Genomic DNA, 18722 nt, shown 5'->3' with positions numbered 1-18722 from the left:
CAAAGTGCTGGGATTACAGGCGTGAGTAATCATGCCTCGCCAACCAAAAGATTTATATAATCCTCTTGCCTATAAAAAGGAAAGGGGGGGGGGTCAATAGTTCAGATCTGTCATATTATAGTCTTGTTTAACCATTTAACATTTAGTTCATTTAGTTTTAAGTATTATCTTTTCTTGAAACATTCACCCATGCTGTTTGCTATCCATCATCACTCAAAGTTTCTTCTTCCTTTATCTTCCTTTCCTGGCCATCAAGAAGTTTACTTTGTCTCTTCTGTCCCTACTGGCAATGCCCTTATGCAGGCCAAGATTATTCATCTTTGGACTGCAATAATATTCTAAAAGGTCAGCCTACCTCTGGTCTTGTATTCCTCAAAGCCCTTACCATGACAACCATTTTAAACACTGCTAAGCAAACCCATCACTTCCCTGCTTAAAATCTTCTAGTGACTATAAAATGCATGAAGGTCAAGCTGCTCCACTAAACATAGACTATCTGCCTGGCCCTTATTCTCATCTTTCACAGTTTTATATTCTGAAATTTGTGGCTCCAGAAGCCCTGAATTGCTTGCATTCTACCCTCTTTCCTTTATGTACCATCCTCTCCCATGCTTTCTCCTCTGCCTAAAAAGTTCTCCCTCACTTATTCACTTCAACTGGCTAACTCCTACACATCTAAAACTCTACCACTCATAGCTGATAATCTTAGTGGTCTTTCCCACAGAGCCCAGAAGCAGCATGAGAATCCTCCAGACACTACCCATCAATTGGCTGGAGCTGGCAACACAGATAAAACACACTTGTCTTTACTGATCCAAATTACTGCTTTTCTTCATTTATATGATATACTAGCAAAGGCTTGGTTTCAATAAGTTTGTTAAAAATAACTAAGGATACTTAAATGCTGGATTGAATAACTGAGCTGGTTTGATCATTAATCACTGCACGCATATGAGAGGTTATTATACCCTATAGAACCATGAGCCATCAGAATAAGAGATTCAAAGTAAAAACAAAAAAACAAAAACCAAAAAAAACAAAAAACAGTGGCCATTTGTCCTTTCTAACTGAATCCTTCAGAGCAGGACCCACAAGGTTATGAATATGTTCCAGTATCAGGTATGAAGTGCTCTACAAATGCTTTCAGAGAGAACACAAGCCAAACTAATGTTTCAAAATAATGGCAGAAAGTAAACTAGACTTGAGTCAAATAATTCAGAAATTCTCAACACATTCAGGGGTAAGTGAAAAAAATGTGGAAGGCAACAATCTACTTTTATTGTACATTGCAAAACTTTCTAGGAATCTTAAACTTGAGATCCAGAAAATGGCATTTAAGGAGAGTAGGGCAATACATGCTCAGTTTATAGTCAGTCTCTTCCGACATGTGACCTCTCATGGTCATTGCTTGGTCATAACTCTGATGATTGAGGACTACTTAGTTTTGACCTCCTAAGGCCTTTAGATACAAACACACCAACAGCTGTTCGGGTTAACAAAAGCCCTATTAAGAAGTGACATTAAATGTTTCTCCCTAAAGAAACAAAGTCTACAGAATTTTCTGTGACAAATAAAGAAATAATTTTGATGATTAAACAAACTCTATTCAAACATAGCATAGTATTTTCTTTCTTTTTTTCTTTTCTCCCCTTTTGTGAATAGCAAGGCAAATTAATGATTTTTCAGTCTGTGCTTGTGATGATGATGCAACTGATTTTCTCAGTTGATCCCATGTGTGTAATTTTAGCAAAGTTGGGCAAATCCAAATATGTATCAGCATAAATCAATGGGATACAGAGCACTTAATTTCAATAAGCAATGTTTAGAAAGATATGCACCAAATTAAAATCAAGAGTTATCTAATGGTGACAGAATTGTAGGTTATTTTTAATTCTTTTTTGTTTATAATTTGAAATGTTTCTATAAAAATTTATTCAAATTAATTATTCTCGAAGTGTTCATCTCCCAGTTAGAAAACCTTTCTGTGATGCTTACTTTTATGTGTCATCTCTGCTGGGCCATGGGGTGCTCAGATATTTGGTTAAACATGATTCTGGATGTGTCCGTGAGGGTGTTTTTGGATGAGATTAATGTTTGAATTGGTAGACTGAGTAAAGCAGACTGCCTTTCCTCATGCAATCAATCCAAGAGCAGAAGAGAACAGCTTGAGCTGGAACTGGTCATTTCTGGCCTTCAAACTCAGACTGAAATATCCACCCTTGTTGAGTCTCAAGCCTTCAGGCCTGCTGGCTTTGAGACTAGAACTTACACCATGGGCTCTCCTGGGTCTCCAGCCTAATGATTGCAGATCTTGGGACTTGTCAGCCTTCATCATCACATGAGCTAATTCCTTATTTTACATATTAAGGGGTGGGTGTGTGTGTGTGTGTGTGTGTATATGTGTGTGTGTATATATATGTGTGTGTGTATATATGTGTGTGTATATATATCTATGTATATATATTATATATAATATATTTTATAAATATATACTATATATAGGATATATATATATATATAATCTTGTTGGTTCTGCTTCTCCAGAGAACCCTGACTAATTACTACAGGTCTAAATTTATTCTGTTATTATTTTACATGCAAATGACTATCCCAAGGCATTTATCAACATATATGAAACAACTCACATTAGCAACAATTTGGCCTTTAGCTTACTGTAATCATTTAACCTCTCTACACTAATTACCATATTTACCACTAACACTAGTACCACATTTACCACTAAGTATCTAATTAAACAATTTTATTTTATTTTAATTAATTTTTTTTTTTTTTTTTTTTTTTGAGATGGAGTCTCGCTCTCTCACCCAGGCTGGAGTAGAGTGGCGTGATCTTGGCTCACTGCAAGCTCCACCTCCTGGGTTCAAGGATACGTTGCAATGAGAGTTGTTCTCTCACATCCTGGAGGCTTACATTTGGTTTTATAAAATCACATGTATTTGATTTTAAAAGGCATGGCTGTATTATAGTAAACGTTAGTATACTGATGATGTGACTATACCTTATATCATATATGAACTTTATCTGGTGACTCCAAGAACTGGTCTTCTGAGTGGAAGACTTTCTGTTCTGGGTAAGTGCACTAGTAAAAGAGGCTACAAAATGAAATTTTTATTGCTTAAAATAGATGGATAAGTAGGTAGACAGCTGATTAGATGGATGCATGAATGCACAGACAGACTCACAGACTGCTACTAGTAAGATAGTAATTGGGATGACTAGAAGAATAAACGTATGTAGGAAAGAGAGAAGTCATAACTTGGAAAAATAGGTTTTCTAGGTGCTCTGCTGTGACATTTAAAAAAGCATGTTTAAAGGGTAGGATGTGAAGATAGGCTGGAAGGAAATCCCTAACAAAAGCTCTACCAATCCTCTACTCTTTAGCTAGCACATTATGTGAAATCCTACTCTTAGGACACGGCTTCAAATTGAACATACACTTCCACTTACATTTTGATGGACATGCATTTCTGCTATTTGAGATCCCAAGGCAGTCAAGGGATAGAGTTAGAGCGGTTTTATACATTCTTAATTCTTTTTATTCTTTTAGTTTCGGTTCCTGTGGCACTGCCTTTAGCACACACCAATTTTGTCCATGCACATTTTAGGCAGATAGTGAGAAGTTGAGAGTCTTATGTGTCATGTCTCTTCTGTCTTAAACTGGTCTGTCATTATAAAATTATAATCCTAGTTTACTACTATTCAAAGGCAGAGAATAGAACTTCATGACATGATTGGTGTTATATCGTTTTATTAATCACATAATGATTATTATTAACTCATGCCAGCCCTAGCTAAATGGCCCAATCTTTTTTCTTTATCCTTATAGTGCTACCAGAATTCTGCATGCTTTTCATAGGGTATTTAAATCTCTCCTGAACTCATTTGCTCATCTACAAAATGGGAAAATATAACTCACAGTCACTCCTTACATCATATGGTAACTTTTAAAAAATGCTATTTTTATAAATTTTTTAAGTTTAATTTCTCTATGCCAAACTTATCGACAGTCTTCTATTGTAAAATCAGGACAACTGATTAATATAGTTAATTACCTCAAAAATTTAATTCCAATATTTACTTATTGTTCAGATTTTGAGATAACCAACAAGAACCAAAAATCAAAGCCTGAGACTAATTTGGGAATTTTGTGTGCTATACTGTCTTTCTTTCAATCATACACTAAGGATCCATTATATGCCAGGAAATGCCCACTGTTGGGCTTACAGAGATAATTTCTTTAAAAGTTAATAGGCACATTGACATTGCTCAAACTCACTAATAATCAGAGATGAAAATTAAAATGGCAATACAATATCATCTGATGCTCGTTGGACTTGTGAAACATCGGAAAGCTAAAGAATGCTAAGTAATGACAGGGATATTCAGATAGAGAAATTTCATCGAGGCCACTGAGAATATAGACTGGAGCAGCCACGATGGGGACTAATTTGGTAATACTTATTCAAATTAAATATATGCATAACCTATGACCCAGGAGTTCTGAATTGAGAATGTAATAAAAATGCATAAGCCAAAGAAATTCTCACATAGGTGGATAAGGAGATATCGAACCACGTTTACTACAGCATTGCTTGGGATAGAAGGGGGTTAGATGGAAAGTTATAAGGCAGAAAAATTGTGGTGGATGCACAACATTCAATATTCTGTAACAGTCAGAATGCATAGATCAGATCAATACTTAGCAATACAGGTAATCTTCAGGGTATAGTACTTAGTGACAATGCAAGAAAGAGTAATCTATTGAGGGAAACCAGAATAGGTGACCTCGACATCTGCCTCTTTGACAAGAAAATTATTTTTGAGCTAAAGGCAATGAAGAAGCAGCAAATGGAGGGAAAATTTTCCCTATCCTCCTGCTTTTCTGCCTAAGGGCAGGATATAAATTCTCCTTTACTGGAGACAACTCTAAACTCTTACCAGCCCAGAGACAGCACCAGAGGAATCCGCAAACAAACTTACTCATATTTTCCACTCATATATTTACCTTCCCACAGTTTCCCAGCCTTGGAAGCCTAAAATAATTTTCCTTTGTCCTGTCATTTCCCCACAAATTTATTTTTTCTTGAAGGTGCTCTACAAGCCAGAGTTCCAAACCACCACTTCGAGTTACACTTCCATGGGGTTTATCCCATATGATGAGCACTGAACGTTAATAAACATGTTTGTTTCCGTCTTATTAATCTATCTTTTGTTATAGGGATCCATCCCAACTAAGAATTCATGAGGGTTGAGGGGGAAATTTTTTTGTTCCCTACAATACATATTGTATATGTATATTGTATACACTATATGTATATTGTATAAAAATATACAATAGGAGAATAAAAATGTACAAATTGGTAATGGGAAACATAAAACACATTAAGTGCAATAAATTATAACAATGGTATAACGGAATTCTTCAGGGCAAAGAGTGAAAATACAAAGCCAGAGTTAGTGACTGTAGTGAGGACAAGGGAGGCTGAGTCCAAGGAGAAGAGCAGGAAATACTTTGTGGAGGATATGGAGGATATACCCCTTGGGCAAGTCTGTGTATTCTACTGTTAGCTCTCTTCCTGGTTTTGGGTGACTTACTTTAGACTACTTTAGGCTCTAGAACTTTCTCTATAATAATCATGAGCAACTACATAGGTTCTGCATGATATTTATGGATGAGGTTTTGGGATAATAGGAAAAAATCATGTGCGTCAGGAAAAATCCGACCTGGGCTTGGAGATCGGCTCCACCATCTATTACATGATGAAATGCATCTTAAACCATCTGAGCCTCAAAATATCTGAACTTCAACCCTTTCATTTTTAAAGGAAGTCCCCACAGAGTCTCCATGAGAATAAAATGCGATCACATATGTCAAGTGACTAGCAAAGTGTCTGGAAAATAATAAGCCTTCAGTAACTCTTAGCCCCTCTGTGATTCCGCTTCCAAAATAGATAGCACGTAGGCAGTTTATGTTATTATAGCATATAAAGGGAAAGAAAACTTTTTACTAAGCAATATTGAGGAGCAAATTTTTGGAAGCTAGCTGGTTATAAATTTCTTAAAAATTTAATAAATTTTAGTTTAATGAAAACTTGTTTTCTAATCAGCTGAATTGTGGATTTTTTTTTTTTTTCACTCCTGTGTAATTTCCTACCAAACAGAATATGCTGGCTTTTTTATTTGGGAAGTTAATGAAAACTGAATTCTTAAAAATCTCCTTCCCTGTAAATCTCAATTTTTGGTACCACCCTGTCCCTCAAATCTGCCACAGCCATAGAATTAATTCCCGTGTCTCCATTCTGGGCTATGTTGAGTATTTTACTTAATTTTAAAGTCAGATATTTTTGTGGTTATAATATCCTGCTTTCACACAAGCCGTATTTTAAATGCATCATACTTACATTCAGTGAAGGGCGGATAATTGAGATCTCTGAATGTGGAACTTGTAAGTTCAAAAACAAAGAAAAGGAAGTGTCTCATTTTCCAGACAACTATTCTCCACTCCCTGAAGTTCAAGGATACATTTAATAAGATAGAAGAGAAATGCTGCATTTTTTAAAATCCAAAGACATTTAATTTAAAATGGAAAAAAAATTGTGAAAAGAAAAAATTAAGGCTGGGTGCAGTGGCTCCTGCCTGTAATCCCAGCACTTTGGGAGGGAGGCCTAGGCTGGTGGATCACTTGAGGCCAGGAGTTCATGACCAGCCTGGCCAACATGGTGAACTCTCTACTAAAAATACAAAAATTATCTGGGCGTGGTGGCGTGAGCCTGTAATCTCAACTACTCAGGTGACTGAGGCACGAGAATCACTTGAGCCTGCGAGACAGAGGTTGCAGTGAGCCTAGATCGCGCCACTCCACTCCAACCTGGGTGACCCAGAAAGACTCCATTTCAAAATAGTAATAATAATAATAATAATAAGCCTATAGAAAGACAAAACAACTCAAATTTCTTATTCACCAGAATTATCCTATGCAAATGTGTGGGCCTCTCTGTCCTTTAAATTGCATATGTGTAAAATGGATATAAAATGGTTTATGTTATAGAGTTAGAGGCATTGTAAATATTACAGGCATTATATGGAGATAATTTACCACACAGTTCATGATATATAGTAATTACTCAAGAAAGTGAAGCTATTATACATTAATTCAACCAATTTTTTGAGCACCTACTAAATGTCAGGTTCTAACCACTGGAGATGTAGCAGTGAATAAAACCGGCAAAAAAAACCCCTATTTTTTATGGATGGTGAGAAGTCCCACAGAGAAAACCAAAGCAACAAAGAAAAGGGAAGCTGCAGTGTGAAGGCTTTGCAATTTTCAACTGTGTGGTCAAGTAGGCTTCAAGGAAAAGGTGACACTTAAAAGAGGCTAAAGGAAACTAGGAATGAGGGAAAGGAAGATGTGCCTTATTAAACGGGCAGCTCCAAATGGCAACCTGGAAGAGTGCTCATCATGTATCCTCATGCCTGGCTTGTCTTTCTGACAGGTCCTACACAAAATGAAACACGAATTCTGCTTGAGAGCCCTGGAGCTTCCCCAGATGAGAAAATCTGCAGGTCAAGAAAATAGGGGATTAAAGACTGTGGCCATATCTCCTGCCATTCTATTTCAGCCTATCCCTACTTCATTTCTCATATCAAAATATATATTATCAGCAGGAAAAAATTAATTCTATTACATGTTGCATTAAGATTATTATCATTTTTGTTCCCTCTACTAGAATATCAGGCAGTAAAAAAAATGGTTTCTAGGAAGAGCGATTGCTCATGTAACTCCGTGCTTGGAGATGAAAGATAATTTCAGCTGTGGGTTTGCAGCCAGCGCAAGAATAATCTGGTTGTGAACTGCAATGTGAAAGATAGAAGATTCCTGACAAGATCCTTTCTTTTCTTTACTTCTCTCTTTCTCTCTCTCTCTCTCCCTCCAATCCCCTGGTACCTCAGTGTTGAAGCAGTCTGTCTGTAGGAAAATATGAGTATAAAATATTAAAATAACTATAGAGTTTCAAGAAGGAGATTATAAATATAAATTCTTCGTCAAAAGGCTGTTGCCATTTGTTTTCACGTGTCTTCTGGCCCTTGGCCCAGGAAATCTACTGCCTAAGGGTTTTGCAACTGCAGGAAAAAATGTTCTACAAAACACACACTTAGAGAAAATGCTTCAAAGGGTGCTGAAGATTGAAATGTACAGATATTTGATGGAAAACTCAGAAAAGATACATCAGATACCTCAAGAAACAGAGGATAACCACCATTCTCTTGATCAGCATCATCCTCACCATCCTCAGAGCTGAAGAATACTCGGTTCTAGGCACTGACAATCTACCTGCTCTGAAGAAAAGCTCTGCTAATCTACAACATAGCTGAGATAGCTCTTTAAGTATTCGCACAGGTATAAAACCTTTACAGGGCCGGGCGCGGTGGCTCACGCCTGTAAACTCAGCACTTTGGGAGGCCGAGGTGGGAGGATCATGAGGTCAGGAGATCGAGACCATCCTGGCTAACACGGTGAAACCCCGTCTCTACCAAAAAATATTTAAAATTAGCCGGGCCTGGTGGCGGGCGCCTGTAGTCCCAGCTACTGGGGAGGCTGAGGCAGGAGAATGGCGTGAACCTGGGAGGCGGAGCTTGCCGTAAGCCCAGATCGCGCCACCGCACTCCAACCTGGGTGACAGAGGTAGACTACGTCACAAAACAAAAACAAAAACAAAAAAAAAACAAAAAAAACCCGTTACAGGTGAATCAAAATCTTCTGAAGAAAAGCTGTCAGGAAAACACACTTATTGGAGCAGTGCTTTGGGCTTCAGCTAATTAGCTGAAGATGAAGGGGAGGTCAGGGGGTCTAGTCCCTACCATCATCTCTCGTATATAAAACTATAGTTTTGTTTTTTTCTCTCTCTGGCTAAAAATTAATAATGCAGAAAACTCGGGACATAAAAAAAGGTAAAAAAGTAGAAAAGAAACATCTCATTGCTCCCTAAACTTTTATTTTTCTCCATTGATCAAATCAAGGTTTTTCTTAGTCTATCTAGGTGAGATTATTATGATGTATATAAATTATTTTGCCTCTCTCTTGAGTGTTAAACTATGAATATATCAAAATTTATTTTAATGTGTTATTTGTAGTGGCTATACTAAGGCCTTAAATGGACATGTGAAATAATTCATTTAATCATTAACCTTTCATATATAATATAAATAAAAGTATACATTTATGTAAAATACATTTATATTTGTATTTATATATACTTTATACATGGAAATATATATGGATATATGTTTATATGTGAAAATATAATTTTACATTTAATTTGTCTTATATATACATAAACTATACTTTATATATTATATACTATATATAACACATAATATATACTAACTATACTACATAACATATATAAACTATACTATATATTATACAATATACTATATTATATAATATAGTATGCTTATGCAGTATACGATATAAGTATATTATATAATGTATTACCAATTATATAATATATTACTTATATATAATATAATAGATCACCTATTTTGTGTATATTACCTATTATGTAATATGGAGTATACTTTATACTATATATTATATAAGACTATATTATATATTATATAATTATATTACATAATCATAAAGTATTATATAATACTATTATATATTATATACTATATTATATAATAGTATGTATAATACAATATAGTATAGTATATAATACTATATTATATAATATATAGTATTATATATAATATTATATACTATATAGTATAATATTATATACTATATAGTATATATTATATATACTATTTATTATATATGGTATTATGTATAATATATACTATATACTATAGTTATAACTATAGTATATATTATATACTATATATACTATATTATATATAATATAGTTATACTATATAAAATAGTATGTATAGTATTATATGTAATATATACTATATATGCTATATAATATAATTATACTATAAAATACTATATTATATATTATATAATAATTATATAATGCTATTTATATTTATATAAATATAATGACATTATATAATTATAATTATATAATGCTATATTATATAATTATATTATAAATAGTATAGTATAGGTAATATAGACACATATAACTATAGTATAGTTAATATAAACACATGTAAATATACTTAAAATTGACTGTCGTCAGTCTCATATATACTTTTAGATGTTTTGCTATTGTGAGGAGACTGAAAATCAGCCATAAATTTTTTTGCAAAAATATTAATTTTTTAAAGTTAATCCGCATAATGGAAATTAATGATTGGAATAAGACTCTTGATCTGTGATGATATTTTTAAAAACAGTGATAAACAACAACAACAACAACAACAACAAAAAGCCCAAGTACAACGGTGGCAGGTGCTCAGAAAGGATGCAGGCTGAAAAACTGTAGCACAGTCCTAGCAGCCCTCCTGGACTGGCAAAGTCAGGCCAGTTGCTGGAGCTCTGGAGATGGGGGGTGGGGAGGCAAGTCAGGATGTCCAGGAGAAAGCACTGAAGCAATATCTGGGACTGCGGTAATATGGAAGAAAAGTAGCTGTTTATCAAGAATTTCAATATTTTTAACAACCAGCAGGGCCAGGCCAGGACATATTAGATGAAAATCAGAACTGTTCTTGCCATAGAATGCCAAATTACTTTCAGGGAAATTTTAATTTCATACCCTTACCTTTTGCACATGAAAGCTTCCATATCATTGTAACCTCATCAGTATTATATATTATTGATTTTTAAGTCTTCTTGAATTATTCTTAGTAAACATTTGAACTTTCCTTTTTTAATATTTTGAATAAATATATTATTAGCTAATTAACCAAATATTTTTTCATTATTTTACTTAGATTGTTATTGTTAAAAGAGATCAAGCTGAAGGAGACCCAGGGAATTGATCTCAAGCCCTGTAACCTCCCCAATTCCCTTCAGGCATATATTATTAGGTTCACCATCTATAAAATGAAGATAACAACAGGTCGCCTATACCAGAGTTACATGACTGTGTATATTAAATTGCAAAGTTTTATTCAGTGTGACTGTCAAGAGGAAACTTACTCACTAATTAAGACACCGCAGACCAAAATTGCACAAAAACTGGCAAGATACAAATTTGTCCTTCAGCAAAATTACAGATAAACACATGCCATGGACTTTTATGTAGATTGTAAATAATCAAAATTGGGAATGGAAAACACTCTAACATTAACAAAAACAAAACAAAATGAGAACCTACCATATTGCTTTTTTTCTTTGTCACCTGTATAAGCCCATTGCTGCATTCTTATTAATTCTAAGGCTTTAGAACTAAGTTTATTTGCTTTTGTAAGTATACAGTCATTTAATCTGCAATGATAGTTTTGTCCTCACTTGGTTCATTATCCCTTGTTATGCTGTTTCAAACCTTATTGAATTAGCCAAAACAATCTTGTTTGCTCTACTTCTAATGACAATCACTCTGGTGTTCTAACACTATGTTCCATTCTCTCAAATCTGTAACTCATCTGTCTTTAACAATACCTCAATGTTCACTGAAAGTTTAAATACAATACAATGGGGTAAACAATTTTGGTAAAATTGTTTATGAAGAATATTTTATTTTTAATTATATATTTAATAAATGCCTTTAATAAAATGATGCCCCAAACTATAACTGCATTTATCTAAAGTAGTTCTAAATCTTGTAGATTAGTTTATGATTATAATATATAACCTTCTGATAAAGGAGTAACTGCTATGATGCTGTGTATAAGTACATTAGTTTTTACTTATTTTTCATTATAAGCAATTAAAATCCATTCCCAAAGTTGTCTGCAGGTCTAGAAACCCCACTAGAATACCACTTCCTCAATACAACAAACATGGTAATAGCCACACTACTCTGAAAAAAATTCCTACCTCTTCTCTAGAAGGTGACTCATAAAGAAGATTTCAAGACTCAAAGCACATTTAATGGCCCAAACACACAAGAAATCAGCGCCTGAGTCCCTTCCATAACATATCTGTAAAGTATTTCTCCAACCTATGCTGACACCACTAGAATGACAGATAACTTTTTATCTCCCAAGGAGTGGAAGTTATTTTCTATTTATGGACAGGTTTCATCATTAACATGCTCTTTTTCTTTCCTTTTTTTTTTTTAGATGGAGTCTTGCTCTGTCGCCCATGCTGGAGGGCAATGGCCTGATCTCGGCTCACTGCAACCTCCTCCTCCCGGGTTCAAGCAATTCTCCTGCCTCAGCCTCCCAAGTAGCTGGGATTACAGGGGTGTGCCGCCACGCCCAACTGATTTTTGTATTTATAGAAGAGCCGGGGTTTCACTATATTGGCCAGGCTAGTCTCGAACTCCTGACCTAGCAGGTGATCCGCCTACCTCGGCCTCCCAAAGTGCTGGGATTAAAGGCGTGAGCCACCAGGCCCGGCCAACATGCTCTTACACTGAGCCAAGAAATCAGTCTCTGAAGCTTTCAACCATTGGCCCTTTGAGGGCAAATAATTCTATTGTTTGCCCATCAGAAAATATACAAAAATGGCAATAAGCACAATCAAATTCTTTTTTCCAAGCAAAAAATACCTCAGTTCCCTACATTTTCTCACACATTTTAAATTTGTTGATCTGTACTGTTGGCTTACTATGGATCACTGGTAAGTATTAACCTTTGCTTCCTGCCACCTCCTAGTTTCTAAACCTGACGCACTGGATCTTCCAGTTCCTACTTGAATTACATTCATTCTATTGTTGTCCAATCAGCTTAAAGTATTAAGCTTCTGTGTTACCTTACATGTCATTTATGAAAGGAGACAAGATTAATAATCTGATAAGGTTAGATTGTCAAATAGCTAGTCATTGCTAAATACCTAATTTCTCTTGTGAAAGGAAAATAAAATCTTGGGACTCCAAACTCACTATGTTAAAAGGAAGAGTTACACTTGAGAACTGGGTCACACAAAATCTGCCTTCCCTTTTGTATGTAAACAGATAGGTGCAATGATAGAAGGCCACTGTTTCTCCAGGTGGCCCCCCTCCTTTTACATATAATTTGTGGATTCAGTGAGTACTAATCAAACCCTCACAAGAAAGTGACCACTTACCTCACTACCTACCCTCCCTATTACTTTCTTTCCTCCTTTTCTCCTGCTTCTTTTCCCCCTTTAAATACTGAAGCCCTCAAACACCTCTTTGGAAAAAGCACAGATCACAGATGCTACTGCAACCTGTGTCTCTTTTTCTCAGTTGCATCCTCAATCTTGGTAAAATAAACCTCTAAATTGATAGAGAGCTGTCTCAGACACTTTCTCCCTTAGCAAGTTAAGAATTAATTATTAAATCTGTTTAGTGCAATTTGTTGGACTGCACTAAAGTCAAGAGATCTGGGTTTTGTTCTGCCTTGTTGGTCCCCAGGTTTCTTATTTGTGAAGTGAGAGTGTTGATGGTGTCTTAAGTTTCTTTTAGGTTTTAACGTCTGTAGAAATGCTGGTGTCTATATGCTGCAGAACAAGAGAACCATCAAACTGCTCTCAACATATGTCAGAAAAATTATGACAAAAAATATTATGAGGGTTGATAACACCTGTATTTCATATGTGAGTTGCTTGGGTGGATTAAAAAATTATAAATGTAAATACAATTATTGGTATAGCAATGATATAGTGGCTGAGTTAGTATACAATAGGTTAATGAAAATAGAAGCAGGAAGCTGGATTAAATGTGATTATTTGAGTTGTAGTTCTTTCTCTTAAAAAATTTTCTGGCATTTGAACATAAGAACCAAATAGTGAGAAAGATAAAACGATTATCCTTTCAGCAGAGCCCAGAGCAAGGAGAACACATTGGCCATGACTGCTTTCCGGAACATTGTTTCAGGTATAAATATATGCACTGTAAATTAATGCTAAAGAATGCTAATTCTCTCTTACCAAAAAGAATATGAGTTTTTTTTTTTTCCCATGTACCATCTAGCATGAAGGCAACACTCATTACAAGTTGAATATAATGAACACCCATTGAGTGGTTTTATTTATGGGACCACCAATGCTGATGGACCCAAAAGTATGTTCTATGAGATTTAGAATATATGCATTACTCTCAAAACCTAAAAACAATTGCAGAAATTAACAACATGAATACTTCAAGACCCTGAATAAAGCAATTCTGGCCACTCATTGTGTCTCATTAAAGCACACAAGCTCATATACATGAACATACATGCATAACTTTACACTTCCCAGTTTGTTCTCTGTAAAAGTTACATGGTCTGTTTTTCTGTTCATGGTTTGTTTTCCTCTCTTTATTCCTATTGGGTTCATATAATATTTATTTCATACATTTTCCTAACATTAGAATGCAAAATCTATGGATAACAGTGTTATTTATCAGTTATATTTTATTGATATGGAAGATGACTCAAAGAGTTTGCCATTTATTTCCTTTCTTTTGAATTTCTCAGAGCCCTAATAATTGCTTGGCTTCTAAACTGAAGTGCCAAGCAGCTTTTGCAAAAACCTTACATTCTCTCTTAAACTATGAAAACTCTTTCCACACAAACACCAGACTCAAGAGAAGTTAATCGATAGGGCATATGTGCATCCCTCCCTGTTCATGTTTCTGAAAAAAATCAAATAGACCCCCTCACCTCAAAACATGATAATTAAGTGGTATAAAAGTAGCAATTTCATCTAGGAAGGCTTTTAGCTGGTTTGCTTTTGTGTGTTTTTGAAGCACGGTGGGAGAAGTGGTAGCACCATTATGAATGCTTAGAGAATATTTGCACCAAAGCCATGTGCCTACCTATCTGTGCAAACAAGGAAAGAAAATTGAGGTAGTAAAACCTGTAAACTAAGACAGAAATGGGACCCTATGAGATGCATTACAGGAGCTGAGCACAAAGGACTGAACAGGATCAACGGCTTCATTTGCTAGGCACTGGAGTTTAATGAATGATTTGGAAGGATACTCAAGCCATGGGACAATACAAAACTTTCAGGCACCCTGTAGATCATAAAGTATGTGGGGAGATCATTTCTCTAAGGCAAGGATACAATGTTCCTTGCTGTATAGTAACGCATTGTTCTGCCTGATGCTTGCAGTCAGGCCAATAATAGGTGATTAGATAACCATCTCTCAGTTGCTACATGAGCACTCAAACTAACTGAAGTAGAGTGTCCTCTCCTCTCAAAACACTGGTTTTTCAAGCAACAGACACCTAGACCTAGGGATTTTAAATGCATTGCTTTTGATTTCATATAACTTAGTTGGGTAGTGAAAGCTAAGTATATATAACTTGAATTTTTCTTGGAGTTTTTCTTACATTTCTGATTGATTTCTTATGAAAAGTGACCTTAAAGGGCACCCACATTCTCCCCAAGGCAGAGCTTGTTATTAATACGTTAGTAGGGCTCAGTCAGAAGAACTCCAAAAGTTGCTCCCTTTATTTTGTTAAGTTCTCTCTATCAGCTTCTATGTGCACCTTTATGTAAGGACTCACCGTGCAGGCCAAATGTTCTTTTCTCTAGATAGCTTATAAGCATCTGGATAAATTTGCATTAGAAATTCAATTAACTTTATATTAAAAGGTCAATTAACTTGGCCATGATAGAGATTGTTTTTAATTACTTTTTCTTGTAGGGCTTCTCTTCTTGTCCAAGCACAAGTGACACTATGAAATGATAGTCTCATTGCCTGTTGGTTACCTGAAACTCATATCCAAAACACACAGGAAATAACTGTCTTGGTTAAGTGAATTAATAAGACATTCTTTAGACAATTCATAAGTATTATAATTTTGGGGACTTAAAGTATCCATAACCAATAACAAAGTATTTAAGCTTAAATACCCTCCATGGTATTGTTCATGACAATCCCCTTCATTGTCTGTCTTTGTTGGTTTCTATTTTCTTGGTGAAAGATGATAATAAAGTAAAATGATTTGAAGGATTAGTTCTTATTACACTATATCACAGTGTATTTCAAGAAAAATTAACAAATAATGACATTACAAATCTGTGATCTCTGTCAGGCATGGTGGCTTATGCCTGCAATCTCAGCACTTTGGGAGGCCGAGGCAGGCAAATCACTCAAGGTCAGGAGTTCAAGACCAGCCTGGCCAACATGGTGAAACCCCATCTCTACTAAAAAATACAAAAATTAGCCTGGTGTGGTGGCAGGTTCCTATAATCCCAGCTACTTGGGAGGCTGAGGCAGGGAGAATTGCTTGAACCCGGGAGTCAGAGGTTGCAGTGAGCCAAGATCATGCCACTGCACTCTAGCCTGGGCAACAGAGTGAGATTCCATCTCAAAAAACAAACAAACAAAAAAACAAAAAATCAGTGATCTCATTTCATTAGAGAGCTCTTAGTTATCTTTGTGTTAATATGAGCCACAATTCAACTCATTCATGGGGCACTAGAACACTTATACTTAAGAGGTTCAAGGGATTACCACTTGGCATTAAGTTACAAGTGGCAATAGGGTCCACTTGATATTAAATTGTAACCATTATTGAACTATCACTCAGGCAAAATAAAATAACTAAAGATAAATATATCAATAATATATCTATATATTTGATACATTAATGCATTAACCCAAACTTCCAGATGAGTAGCAACTTAAAAATGAAGCAAACACTGTTCAGGAGTTGATATGAGGAAAAGTCTTGAGATGAAACTTATTTCACTTTTGCAGAAGAGAATAGCCTTCACCCTCCAGAAGCAATAAGATGTCCTAAGCACTTTGTAAATGCTACCTATATCACTCTCACTACAACCTTATAAGATAAAATTCATTGTTCTCATTTTACTGATGTTTCAGCCAAGATCATACAGTTCATTGGAGGCTGAGTTACCTGTGTTCATCTACCTTTCCAGACTTTCAATTTTCCCCTAGAATGAAAACGCTGGATCTAAAAGTAATGAGACTATAAAATGCCTGTAAAAGGGTGCTTAGGGCTGGGTGTGGTGGCTCACGCCTATAATCCCAGCACTTTGGGAGGCCAAAGTGAGTGGATTATGAGGTCAGGAGTTCAAGACCAGCCTGGCCAAGATTGTGAAACCCCGTCTCTATTAAAAATACAAAATTTAGCCAGGTGCGGTGGTTGGCGCCTATAATCCCAGCTACTCAGGATGCTGAGACAAGACAATTGCTTGAACCCGGGAGGTGGAGGTTGCAGTGAGCCAAGATTGCACAACTGCACACTCCAGGCTGGGCGACAGAGTGAGACTCCGTTAAAAAAAAAACCGGCGGGTGCTTAGGAGTGTTCTGAATGCTAGAGGTAATTCTAAGCATTCAGTTTTAGAACTAAGAGGAAGGGAACAGATTAGGCCCATGGCACTCAAAGAATGTGTCCACAAGAGTATAAATTAACTCTGTCGTTGAGCACAATTTTTCCCCTTGGTGAGACTTTCTCAATGAAAAAAGCTATGCATCAGTTTATATTCCAGTTTATATTCCAGTGCATATTTCTAATCTTCACATGGACAAATAACAGTTTGAAAAGCAGTAACCAGTCCATGAACAAGGCTTTAAGTGGCAGAAGCTTAAGAAGCTTCTTATGAGATTTTCCTTTCCTGCGAGTATTTTAATCATTTTGGATAAGAGTTATCCTTAAAGTTATCCTATTTGATTTTTCATTTATCAAAAGAATAAGTCACATCCCTTTTTCACAATAGAGATAGTAATGAAGGCTAGTATCCTATACCCTATAAATCTCTGGGGGCATTAATGTTAGTTGAAGTAATATTGCTAGTTTTAATAAGCTGATTTCTTCCAACAGCAAAAAGAAAAAAAAAGAAAAAGAAACCTTCCTTAAAAAATGAACAATATTGTCATCACACAGCATAATGTTTGAAGTGAAATATAAACTTTAAAAATATATTATTCATACCTGCACCTCCGCCTATGCTTAGAATCTTAATTTCTGATTTTGTGTCTCCAATCCTGAAAGAAAAAATTATGTAGTTTTAGAAAAATGTGTTAGGTGCTTTGTGAAATCTGATTATCTAGTCTAGTGTTGAAGAGAACAGGCTAAAAATACAATGAATGAAAACTAGGCCAACATGAAAGTTCCCAATTATACCAGTTACATTGCCATCTTTAGAGTATATTTCAAAATACAGGTTATATTCATTAACAATCTTGAACTGGGAGACTTGGAAATGGCAGTAATTACATCTCAGAGGTAGAAAATGCCATTTGTTTGAATATTGTTTGGAGAACAAGAATAGAAAAAGTGGAGTTTTGAGTCTGGTAATATAATAAGCCACCCATCGTAGATAGCGAAAAGGCTCAGGTGGTTCCCACTATCTATAATGTCTGCCTTCTTTCCTCCCCCACCCCCTTTTTTTTAACCTTCCTTTTAATGAACAAATGTTTATTAAACATGTATTATGTGTATTCTATCCTAGGCATTAAAAAAACAGATATCACTTTGCTCTCAAAATGAAATGTGAGATAATAAAGCCCTGAATTATGACTCAGATACTAGAAATAGAATGAAGTAGATAGATTGGGAAATAAGCCAGTAGAACTTGCTGTTAGATTGATGTGAAGACGTAAGAAAAAAAAAATATGAGCGTGCAATGACTTCCCTGTTTCAGGCTTGGATGACTGGGCAGAGGGTGATGCCAAAAAGGAAGCTGAGAAATATAGTTTGGCAGCAAACTTATGTTT

At 35.5% G+C, this 18722-nt stretch overlaps 1 protein-coding gene across 7 annotated transcripts in view; it reads right to left on the bottom strand.

Moving 5' to 3' along the window:
• HNMT (histamine N-methyltransferase) overlaps positions 1-18722 on the bottom strand; it is a 48576-nt gene that overhangs the window by 24842 nt on the left and 5012 nt on the right. For 6 of the 7 annotated variants that reach the window (XM_015431912.4, XM_074008587.1, XM_065525434.2 and 3 more), the window contains one exon: positions 17938-17990. The exons of the other annotated variant lie outside the window; for it this stretch is intronic. In XM_015431912.4, the coding sequence (XP_015287398.3) occupies positions 17938-17990 (53 nt within the window). The remainder of the gene's footprint in view (positions 1-17937; positions 17991-18722) is intronic. 7 annotated transcript variants of the gene reach the window in all.

The sequence above is a fragment of the Macaca fascicularis genome, chromosome 12 (assembly GCF_037993035.2).
Source record: "Macaca fascicularis isolate 582-1 chromosome 12, T2T-MFA8v1.1".
NCBI classification, from domain to species: domain Eukaryota; kingdom Metazoa; phylum Chordata; class Mammalia; order Primates; family Cercopithecidae; genus Macaca; species Macaca fascicularis.
This window is presented reverse-complemented; position numbering and strand designations above follow the sequence as displayed.